Consider the following 11,969-nt stretch of genomic DNA (forward strand, 5'->3'; position numbering starts at 1 on the left):
GGCGCTGATAGCCTAGCAGCTAGGTCGCCGCCCCATGTGTTGCCCTCAAAGCAGGCAGCCTGGATTCGAGTACAACCTGTGGCTCCTTCTCCTGATTTCCTACTCTATCCCCTGTGCTGTCTAAATAAAGGCAAAGGCCCCCCGAAAAATCTCAAACAAACAAAAATAAGAGATATTCCTGTAAATTTCCCATTTAACATTGGCAGACCAATAATACATAAAAGGGGCTTTAAAGTGATGATTTGTAGTTAATTTTAAAAGAGGGTAAAGAAATTAAAGTAAAATAAAACATTGGAAATGAAACTGAACTGATAGAGAGACTTACGAGGCAGCCATTAGTATCTCCTTTAAAACATGGCTTTTCAGTTTTTAAATTGCATATCTTTCAATTTCACACTGGAGCACTTCATGTTTCATATGTACAGGCACTGGGTATGCTTTTAAAACTAAAACTCAGAAAAATTGCCCTTTTTTTGCTGTCAAAATAAAACAAAAAACATTGGGTGTGTAAATAAAAGACAATACAAGAAAAATACATATACAAATAAATAACTTTTTAAGGTCATTTTTAAATAATAATCTTCCCAGACAGTTTTCCATGGTCACAGATGTTCTTTCATGTGTTGAATATTGGAGTACCGCAGGGCAGCATGCTCGGCCCCTTCTTATTAACCCTTCACACCGTCAACTGCAATCCCTGATAAGACTGTGTGGCTTTGTATTGATGTATGCAGATAACACCTTGTTCTACCAAACTTCATACAATAATAATGAGACTTTATATCTGGAGTAGATCAACAATCTTGAAGAGTGGGCAGAGAGGTGTAACCTACTGCTTTACACTAAAAAAAGAAAGGAAGTCATTGTTGATTTTAAAAACAAAGTCACACAACCCTGTCTACATCAGTGGATCTAAGGAGCAGCAAGTGTTTCAGGGGATTCTCACGTCATCAGACTGGCTTAGAAACAGCTTTATATCCCTCCGAGAAAACTTTAGAGAGCAAGATTCCTGTGCTGAATTTTTCATTTCTAACAGAGGAGAAAAAGAGAACTTGACTAGAAGACAGACTGAAGTGGTTGCCTCCTGAACTCTTAAAGTCTCAAATGTACTGCAACCTGTAGGTTACCATCTCTGTGTAAAGTTTGTCTGATTCTAAAGCTCAACGTATCCAGTTAACTGGATGTAAAGTCTGTTTTTTTCACATGGGTCTTTTTGTTTGATTGTTTTAGAACTTGAGTCTGTCTCTTTGGAAGGTTTCCTCTCATTTGAATACACCCCAATAAAATGATTGGACAGATTTATAACCCACCTGCAACTGCCATAAAAACCAAATAAATTACAATAACAGCAATAATGATAGATTTAATTTATATAGCTCCTTTCAAGGGACCCAAGCATGCTTTACAGCTGGGACAAAAAACCAAGAACAAGGCTAAGACAAGTAACAAAGGATGGGAGTCCAATGGGGAGGCAGAGTTATGAGAGGTTGTAGGCGGTGGTGAACAGATGGTGCTTCTGGAGTTTTTAAAATGTGTCCAAAGATGGAGCATGGCAAGTTACTAAAGGGAGCGCTTTCTAGTGGGTGGGGGCTATGATGCTGAAGGCTCCATCAGGAGTCTGGTGTTGGGGATGGAAAGCAGCTGGTGTCCTAGGACTGGAGGTTCCAGGAAGTAGTGTTCGGGTTTAAGAGGGCTTCGAGGTACTGCGGGGCAAAGAGGATTTATTGGATTGGGAGCCAGTGGAGATGGATGAGGGTTGGAATTTTGTACGTACTAGAGCCTGTCCAGGGCTTTGCTGGGTACCCCAGACAGGACTCCATTGCAGTAATGAAGACAGGAGGTTATGAAGGCGTGAGTTGGGATTTCTGCCACAGAGTCGAGAATGTTATTTTTTTTTAATTAAGGAGCTACAGATTTGATTTGGGAGTGGAATGAGATGTTTGAGGCTATGATGACGCCTAGGTTGTGGACCTCGGAGGATGGACAGATGGAGCCACCGTCTACATCCAGTAGGACAGATCTCCAACCTTCCTGAGGTTTAAGGAAATTGTTTGACATCCAGGTATTGATTTTTAAATCTCAAAGCCATCGATTTATTGATTTCTTGCAAGATGTTAAGATACTTTCAAATAATAGAACAAAAAATGCATGCAAAATAAATTGCCTACTCATATTTGAAGGTGGGTCTGCACACATATATTTGTTGGGATTAATATTATTGTTTATGCAAAAATATATTTTAGACAAGGATGGACTAACTGTGATGGAATTATTGCAAATCTCTGCCATGAATCAAGTATTTTTCATCTTTGCAGTAGAATCCTCTGCCTGCTTTCCCAGGCTTCATACAGACAGTACAGTAGATTCAATCCCCCTGTCTTCTTCTTTCACTCAGATTGATGCTCGATGTGAGGGGCAACCTGTGTTCCATGTGTCCACCAGGCAAACTTTCTTTTTGACATCATCTGGATGAAGTAGCTATATAACCTTTCCCCAGTCTGTGTCTTTGATAGGAAACAAGGCCATATGCTTAAACAAACCATGTGTTTCTGACCGGCAGGTTGCCAGGCTGCAGCGCTTTAAAAGCATGCAGACTACTTAATCTGTCCTGCTTCCTGCCCCGGACTGTACAGGAATACGCGTGCAGCTGAACACCCATCACACACACACAGCATGTCTGTATACGTTTAATCAACCTACACGCACGGAGACAGGCATGTGCGTCAATGTGTGGAGAAGGTCAGATGCTCCTGCCAGCTAGACGTTTAACTGTTAGCTTACATATGATGAACATTTTGATGAGTCTCACTGTTTGGATGGGTATTTAATAAAAATCTATCCATCCCTTCATCCATCTATCCATCTATCCATCTATCCATCCCTTCACCCATCTATTCATGCACCCCTCCTTCCATCCATCCGCCCCTCCTTCCATCTTCCATCCATTCCTCCATCCTTCCTTCTGTCCTTCCATCCATCCATCCATCCATCTATCCATCCTTCCATCCTTCCATCTATCCATCTATCCATCCTTCCATCTATCATCCATCCTTCCATCCATCCATCCATCCATCCTTCCATCCATCCATCCCTTCATCTATCATCCCTTCATCCATCTATTCATGCACCCCTCCTTCCATCCATCCACCCCTCCTTCCATCTTCCATCCATCCACCCCTCCTTCCATCTTCCATCCATCCATCCATCCATCGATCCTTCCATCTATCCATCCATCATCCCTTCATCCATCTATTCATGCACCCCTCCTTCCATCCATCCGTCCCTCCGTCCCTCCTTCCATCCATCCATCCCTTCATCTATCATCCCTTCATCCATCTATTCATGCAACCCTCCTTCCATCCATCCACCCCTCCTTCCATCTTCCATCCATCCACCCCTCCTTCCATCTTCCATCCATCCATCCATCCATCGATCCTTCCATCTATCCATCCATCATCCCTTCATCCATCTATTCATGCACCCCTCCTTCCATCCATCCGTCCCTCCGTCCCTCCTTCCATCCATCCATCCCTTCATCCACCCCTCCTTCCTTCCATCCTTCCATCTATCCATCCCTTCATCCATCCATCTATCCTTCCATCTATCCATCCATCATCCCTTCATCCATCTAGCCATCCATCCATCCGTCCCTCCGTCCCTCCTTCCATCCATCCATCCCTTCATCCATCCATCCTTCCATCCTTCCATCTATCCATCCCTTCATCCATCCATCTATCCATCCCTTCATCCATCCATCTATCCATCCATTCATCCATCCATCCTCTCCAGGGTCACAGGGGAATTGGAGCCAATCTCCGCTGTCATTGGTCAAGAGGTGGAGCACACCCTGGACTGGTAGTATTTGTTAATCATGGATGAAAATAAATATAATGCACCATAGTCTATGAAAATGTGTCTTTAATTTAAATTGTTACCAGAATATTTACACTTATAACACTTTATTGTAAAGTTTATGAAGCTTGATCAAAACGTTTCTCACATCAGTTTCTCGTGCTTTTACTGGCTGAAAAAACAACTAAATGTCTCTTTAGTGACACATGTTGCTTCTAAAGCTCACAGCTCAGACCAGGATGTAATCACATCCATGTCTGCAGCTCAGTGCAGCCTGTTGTTCTAAAGCCGGCTGCACTGGATGGTTGGTTGACTCTGTGGAGGATTTGGCAGAGAGTCCGTAGCTTCACACTGTGTGTGTTGCCTCTAGTCTCCACTAGCAACCTTTCAAGTCAAATCCCAGTTTCTTTGAGAGAGAAAAACACTTTGCCAGGCCTTTTGTCACTCTTGGTTTTTCGTTCTGTTAGTGACTTTTTGACCCGAGTGAAGCCTGGAGGGTTCATAATTTTGTCGAAGTTTCGTCAAAAGGCGACCCTTCAGTTGTGTGAATGACGGCGGATTCTTTTTTATGTGTTTTAGTGATATATGATATATAAGATCTGCTTCATTGATATAACAAGTAATTCCAGTATAACAAACAAAAAACATTAATAAAAAAGAACATGCCTCTCAGATAGGACCAGGTCCAGATTCCTGCAAGGATCTGTGAGTCATGATTTGACCAGCTGAAGGGTCACGGTTTAATTCTCCTGCTGGATCACTCATAGTTACCTCGGCCAGTCGGGGGCATCAGTGTCGATACGGATAAGGGTTAAACAATTCAGCCTTCACATAGCCCATCTATCAAACTATTATTAGACCAAAAAGTATCATGTTGACTCAGGGTTATATTGGTGTTCACACGTCTGGCTGCATTGTCCCACTGTCACTATCTCACTGAGCCATGCTGCAGGATCTGTGGGTGACTCAGCTGAACTCCATAAATCCTGCAGTTATCCATCAAAACACCAGGAGGCTCCGGGCAAAGAGTGTCTTAGGAGGATGTCAGGTAAACTGTGCAAACTTCACTGTTTACTCAAGGAAGTATAATGTATTTGAAAGTGCATTCTCACTACAGCTGATTTAACAATCCAAATGATAGATTGAGGGGGAAAAATTCACATCAATCTCCACTAGGGGGCAGAAGTGCTCTCTTGCAGTGTACAGATTGCAATTTAGTGTTCCTACATGCAAGACAAAGCATCTTTTACAATGACTAGAGAACAATGTGAAGATATAAGCCTCCTCCAATCAACATATTTAACACTCAGGGAGGATTTAACATGCCCGCCCCCTCCCCCCTCTGATCATGTTATTGGACTGTACTTATATATTTTCTAGTCTTCTGACCAGGTCGCTCACACACACATGCACGTGTTGGGATCAAATAAAAAAAGGATTCAGTATCTTTTCTAAAGCATGTTGACTGCAGGAGTCGGGGATCCAGTCGGTGAACAACCCCTCTTCCACTGAGCCATGAACCCGCCCCCTGTGTGATTCTTTAAATCAGGATCCAAAGCAAAAAAAAATTAAAAATAGTGTGGCATGGAGTCATTGGGAACAAGTGGAGTAAAATATTCATAAAGGTATGAATTTATAAATAAAGAAACTATACAACACTCATCTGGGAAATCTTTTTAGTGTGCCTTTATTGGATAGGAGAGTGGACAGAGTAGGAAATCAGGAGAGAGAGAGAGGGTTATGACATGCAGGAAAAGAACCACGGGCCATTCGCTTTAAGGACTTTGGTCTCTGTTCCTGGGGCGCATCCTAACCACTAGGCCATCTGTGCCCTTAGAAGGAGAATCTTAAAATATCTTGACAGCAATAAACTCTTTAAACTGAAATTGAAAAAGTCAAAAAGAAATACAAATTAAAACTAATGAAAAATCCCAAAACTATTGTAATTCAGGCAAACACACAATCCAATCAGCTGAGAGTGGCTGGATCTTTTTGGACATCTTAGTCTGAATGATGTGTGTGCCCCTGTGCATCATAAAGACCCCCAAAAGTTATTTTTTACCACACAATAAAAAACCTACACGGGCCTAGTGGTTATAGTCCTCTTAGAGCATTCTGGGGTCGAATCCGACCTGTGGCTCCTTTCCCTCTGTCACCCCCCCCCCCCCCCCCCCCCTCTCTCTGTGCCTAATTTGTGACTCTATCGACTGTCCTGTCTCCAAATAAGATTTTACGAAGACAACTACTTGAATATAACGTTTGCTTATTGTGTATTATTTTATATAAAACTTTGCAGCTCATTTACGTCAATCAACGTGGAAACCACACTTTATACATAAATGGATCTTTATTGGTATGAAAAAGTGAATATTTACAACATCTGCTCATCATAAACAACATAATATATTTACAACAACCTTCCTCTGCTTTCACACGTCAGATTCATACTGCAGACACAAGGGGGCGCTACACAGCAGCTACCCTCCACCTGGCAGACTCTTTAACACCCTGCTACTTTCAGGTACCCCTCAATAACTCCAGACTTAAAGGTTTCAAGTCCAAACTTAACAGAAAATGTAAATAAACTTGACCCTGTGGACGGTCAGTGTGGCTCTCTGCTGTTTCCCACTTTTCTGTCGAGCAGCAGAAAGAAAAAAAAAAGTTGGTTTTATTTTGATAAATAATGTGCGGTCGATCTGTTTTAGGGCTGATTTAAGGTTTCTTCTGTCATATCAAACATACAGCAATGTTTGTTAAATGGAAAGTCTTCTCCATGGATGAATATGGGACACATTTGTCTGTTGCCTTTTTTTTTTTAAATATGTCTACAGCTACACAACGTCCAAGACTTTAATTTTTCCATTTTCCAATCGGACTGTGTGCTCAGGACTCATTTGTAGGATCTTTGTGCAGCTGCAAAAACATTTTGAGTAAAAAGAACAACACAGTTCTAACATATTAGATGTTGTCTGAGTGATTTCAGTGCTCTAAAGACATCTGTTTTTTTTAACCTGAGGAACAATGTGCACTGTGAATTGTGCATCATAGAAGGCATTCCCCAGCAGCAGTTCCCTAATAAATATATGGAGTCTTTCGGGGGGGTCGACCCCGCTGGCTTTAGGAGGCGTGCAGTCTGTTGGAGATGCTCCTTTGGCTGACTTTGTGAGTCTTGGAGAAAGTCAGGGTTGTTGCACCGTTTTCCAAAGTCTGCTCCTTCTCCTCCTCCTCCTCCTCCTCCTCCTTCTTTCCCTCCACTTTGTGCTGCACATCGGCCTCAACAGTTCTCCTCTCCTTGGCTAACATGAGGAGCATCTCAGCGTCCAGCGGCTCGTCAGAGCAGAAAGGGTGACACACGGTCTCCACCAGGCCGATGGCCGTCCCCAGCACGGCAAACACAGAGCCCACCAGGTAGACCTTCAGCAGACCCCGGCTGGGTTTCTGACTCAGCATCTCTTTGGCAAAGGGGATCAACTCCTGCAGGTTGTCCATTTCCACACAGCTCTGCTTCAGCTCAGACGCTATGGTGGCCTAGAAAGACCTTTAGAAAGAAAAAAAAACACATAAATTAGAAATAAGTCTTAAAAGAAAAAGAGACATTTCAGGAAGAAATCATTTAAAAGGTGCAAACAACAGATGTTAATTTAAGTCATGACTATAGGTTTTACATTCTGGTTATTGAAGTTGCAGCTGTTTGACTATTCGGCCAATCAGCTCTGAGAATTGTCTGGTGTTATACTCGGCTATATGCAACTTACGGCTACTAAAAAAAACACTTTAAAGAACTAGCGTAGTTTGAAATGTCAGCATTTGAAAAAGTATAAAAATAACTTACTGTGAAGTAGTTTGTTCCTTTCAAAGGTTCTCTTTACTCATATGTTCCTGTATGTGGCAGATCACACTCTTACTGGGAGCTGTGGTGGTCACTTATATACCCACTCTCTCCTCCCACACGTTGAATATTCATGCAGCACGGAGGCCAGTCTTTGGAAGCACCCAAGAACATCCGGCTGGGAGCCAGAAACTTTCACCCAGTTGTGTTCGTGCTCGTTGCACAGTCAACTCTGTCGCTGATGTTCTTAGTGAAACTCCATTCAGGGATGTGTAGCAATCAAAAGTCAGTTTGTACCGATGGCTGATGATTATTGTGAGTCTGAATGTTCACTTTCTGTATTTACTGACTGAATTAAAACCTTTAGAGAAGACGAATCAGGTCGATAAGACTCAGAGCACGATGACACTGAAGGCGCGCAAAACACAGAACTAATCATTAACTGACATGTTTGAGGATTTTTCAGTGTTTAGATTTGTTTTCATCTTTATTTTTTTCTCTCATTCCTTCCTCATGTCACTTAATCACAAGCAGCAACCTCCAGTGTTGAAAAATGAAGCCAATGTGGAAGTGCAAATTCCTGCAGTTCATGGAGTGTCCACTAGAGGCTGGCTGCAGGAACACAGGAAGTCACATACACACAACAGGTAAAAAAGCTGTTTTTACAGCATAAATAAACATGTTTACAGCCTGATATAAAAAAGGAAATAGGTCTGATTAATTATTGTCATCACTGGCACACACTGTACGGAGGTTGTTTTTTTTTAAACGGCTCTGTTATGATTTTGAAACGATATCTGTTATCCATAGTTAGGCACGTAGCTGACAAGACGGTTCATCAGGAGGTTTAAAACTCGCCTCAGCTCCAGCTCTCAGCCTGTCGTTAGGTTGACTGAAAGTTAGGTTGACTGAAAGTTAGGTTGACTGAAAGTTAGGTTGAGACAGGATTTCCAACATGGCGGCTGCTGCTGATTAGCCTCCAGAGCCCCGTGCAGAAACAAACAGGTGACGTCACTCAGGCTTCATCCATTTAAAAAAAAAAATTTTTTATAACTTTATTTATATAGCACCTTTCAAAAACACAGGTTTACAAAGTGCTTTGACAAACAAGAACAAAGCAAACTAAAGCAAACACAGAAGAACATAAACAACAACAAGAACATAACAAATGCAAAATACCAAAAATAATTAAATACAATTCAACAGAAAAGAACCCAAAGTGCACGATACCCAACAGACATATAGAACCCGACCATCACAAGAACCATCACAAGAACCATCATAAGAACCATCACAAGAACCATCACAAGAACCATCACAAGAACCATCACAAGAACCATCACAAGAACCATCACAAGAACCATCACAAGAACCATCATAAGAACCCAACAACACGAGCTGAGACCAAGAGGAGCAAAGATTTAAAAACATGTAAGAAAATAAAAGAGCTGAAAAAAATCAAAAGATAACAGCAATAAGAAGGTAAGAGCAGAAAAAGAAATAGAAACAAGTGGTTAAAGGATAAATTGAAAAAAACTATAATATTAATAATAATAAAAATTCAATATAAATACGAGATAAGAGCATAAATAAAAGGACAGTAAGAAGTAAAAGAAGATAAAAATAGTAAAACCAGTAAGAAAAGACATTAAGAAGACGACATCACATAAAAACAAGTCTGTAAAAGTACGTTTTAAGAAGGGATTTAAAAGAATTGAGGGAGTCTGCGAGTCTTATCTCCTCAGGGAGGTCGTTCCAAAGTCGAGGGGCCCTGACTGAAAAGGCCGGGTCACCTTTAGTTTTAAATCTCGACTTTGGAACGACCAGGAGGCCCCCACCTGAGGATCTAAGACTGCGGGCTGGCTCATATGGTGTCAGCAGCTCTGTTATATAGCTTGGAGAGTCCGTACTTTAAAAGTAATGAGTAAAATCTTAAAATCGATTCTAAAACGTACAGGAAGCCAGTGTAATGAAGCTAAAATTGGAGTGATGTGATGTCGTCTGTTACAACCAGTAAGAAGCCTAGCTGCTGCATTTTGGACTAGCTGGAGGCGAGACAGTGACTTATTTGTGATTCCGGAAAAGAGGGAGTTACAGTCGTCAAGTCGAGAGAAAATGAGGGCGTGGATGATCTTTTCAAGGTCTGGTTGGGTTAGAATTGTTTTAATTTTGGAGATGGTGTGTAGATGGAAGAAGCATGATCGGACAACTGTTTTGATCTGGGATTCAAAGGTGAGATTGCAATCGAATGTTATTCCTAGATTTCTGGCGGTGGGTTGGACATTGGCGAATAAGGGACCGAGGTTGCTCTTTGAGATATGAGTGGAGTTTGGCTGGTTGAATACTATGATTTCAGATTTAGAATTGTTCAGTTGGAGAAAGTTTTGTGCCATCCAGCAGTTGATATGGTTTAGGCAGTTTCTGACAGGAGCTAGTCTCCTCGCGTCTTCAAGTCTCAAAGGAAGGTATATCTGTGTGTCGTCTGCATAGCAGTGAAAGGAGACTTTGTGGCGTTCAATTATTTGGCCAAGAGGCAGCATATAAATGGAGAATAAAATGGGACCTAAAACCGAACCTTGCGGTACACCACAGGTAATGTTAGAGGCAGAGGAGGAGTAGTTACCGATGGTGACCGCGAAGGTTCTTTCTAAAAGATAAGAGTAAAATCAGCTAAGTGCAGTATCCTTTAAACCAACCCATTTTCTAAGACGATCAATTAAAATTGTGTGATCAACAGTATCAAAAGCTGCGTTAAGATCTAAAATAATTAAAATTGTGCCCTCCCCTCTATCTGTTGCTAAAAGAAGGTCATTGGTTACCTTGAGGAGGGCCGTCTATGTGCTGTGACAAGCTCTAAAACCGGATTGGAATTTCTCAAAGAGGTTATTTTCAGTCATAAAAGATAAAAGTTGTGTTGAAACCACCTTTTCTAAAACTTTTGATAAAAATGGAAGTTTTGAGATTGGTCTAAAATTGTTAAAATCAGTGGGATCAAGGTTGGCTTTCTTTAAAAGTGGTTGGACCACAGCATGTTTAAAAGCAGAGGGGACTACACCTTCCGCCAAAAAACTATTAATAATGGATAAAATACTGGGTCCAACTGTGTTAAAAACCTCTTTGAGAAATGTTGTGGGAATAAAATCAAGGCTGCACGTAGCTGATTTCATGTGGGTTAGAATTTCAGATAAAAAGGTCAAGGACACCGGCTCAATTAATATTTACAGTCTGTAGTTCATCCCTGTGTGTATTTTTCATGTTGGGTTTAGTTTTCAGTGTTTTATTTTGTAGTTCTTGACTCTGTGTTATCATGTCTCGTGTTACTTCCTTTCCTTTTTGATTGGCTTCACCACCTTCACCTGTGTCTTGTTTGGCACACCTGTGTCCAATCATCCCAAGTCTATTTAGTGTCTTTCTCTTCCTTTGTTAAACCTTCTACGTGTCTCCTTCTTCAGTCTTCTTTGTTTCTCCTTGTGTTTGGACTTGTTTTTAAGAAAGTTGCCATTTGGCAATTTGTAAAACTGATATTTAGAGTCTCAATCTGAATAATTTGTGAATGTTTAAATTGAGACTTTCTTGCAATCGAGCTTAACTTGCAGTTGGTGAGAGTCGGGCTGTGTAAGGTGTCCCTGCTCGGGGTATCTGGAAGTCTGAGCCAGCACCTCGACACAGAGGGAGCAAACTGTGAGCCTGGATCACAGGCGAGACCAGCCTGCAATCTCCTAGTTCGCCCAATTTGGACCGAAAAGAAATAAAATAAATTCCTATTTTCTACATTTCCCTTCCATACACATGTGCGAGGGTCTGTGTGTATGGGATCACATGTAGAGAACATGGGAGGCTTATGTGTTTTTATTCCTCCAAAGGCATGAAATGAAACGACTCTCATTGCCGTTATATCTTATTGAAGGTTGACAGAGGTGATCTGAGAAATGAAACTATAACGTCTCCTCATATTTAACCATGTTCTACTTATCGTACTTCTAGTGATCGGACCTGAAGGAAAAGAAAAATCAGAATCATGTTCAGACTATTGGGTTAAAGGTAAAGGTGTTATCAGGAGGCTAAAAATAGAAGTGGAATAAACATTTGCTGTGCCTCTGTTTGTCTCCAGGTCCGTACATTGTTGGTACTGTTGGATAAAAGCCATGCAGGTGACCAATGGGGTTTTTTGTTGTTTGGATGATGGAGTCCATGTGAATCTTCCACATTGACAGTCACCAAATTGGGGGAAAGGTTGTGAAAACCCGCGTCACCCTGCAGCCTGTCTGCGGCTGCAACACTTCCTCTG

At 41.5% G+C, this 11,969-nt stretch overlaps 1 protein-coding gene across 1 annotated transcript; it reads right to left on the reverse strand.

The window, feature by feature from the left end:
• Positions 1–6,180: 6,180 nt before the first annotated feature.
• LOC109994907 (G0/G1 switch protein 2-like) lies at positions 6,181–7,749 on the reverse strand. The gene is made up of 2 exons (XM_020648416.3): positions 7,685–7,749; positions 6,181–7,390 (listed from the first exon to the last, which is right to left on the reverse strand). The coding sequence occupies exon 2, from the start codon at positions 7,339–7,341 to the stop codon at positions 6,970–6,972; it is 372 nt and encodes a 123-aa protein (XP_020504072.2). The 5' UTR covers positions 7,342–7,390; positions 7,685–7,749; the 3' UTR covers positions 6,181–6,969.
• Between the last annotated feature and the right edge of the window lie 4,220 nt (positions 7,750–11,969).

This window comes from Labrus bergylta, chromosome 5, assembly GCF_963930695.1.
Source record: "Labrus bergylta chromosome 5, fLabBer1.1, whole genome shotgun sequence".
NCBI lineage: Eukaryota > Metazoa > Chordata > Actinopteri > Labriformes > Labridae > Labrus > Labrus bergylta.

Coding starts and splice junctions, on each gene's coding strand:
- LOC109994907 (XM_020648416.3), bottom strand. CDS start 7,341: ATGGACAACCTGCAGGAGTTGATCCCCTTTGCCAAAGAGATGCTGAGT.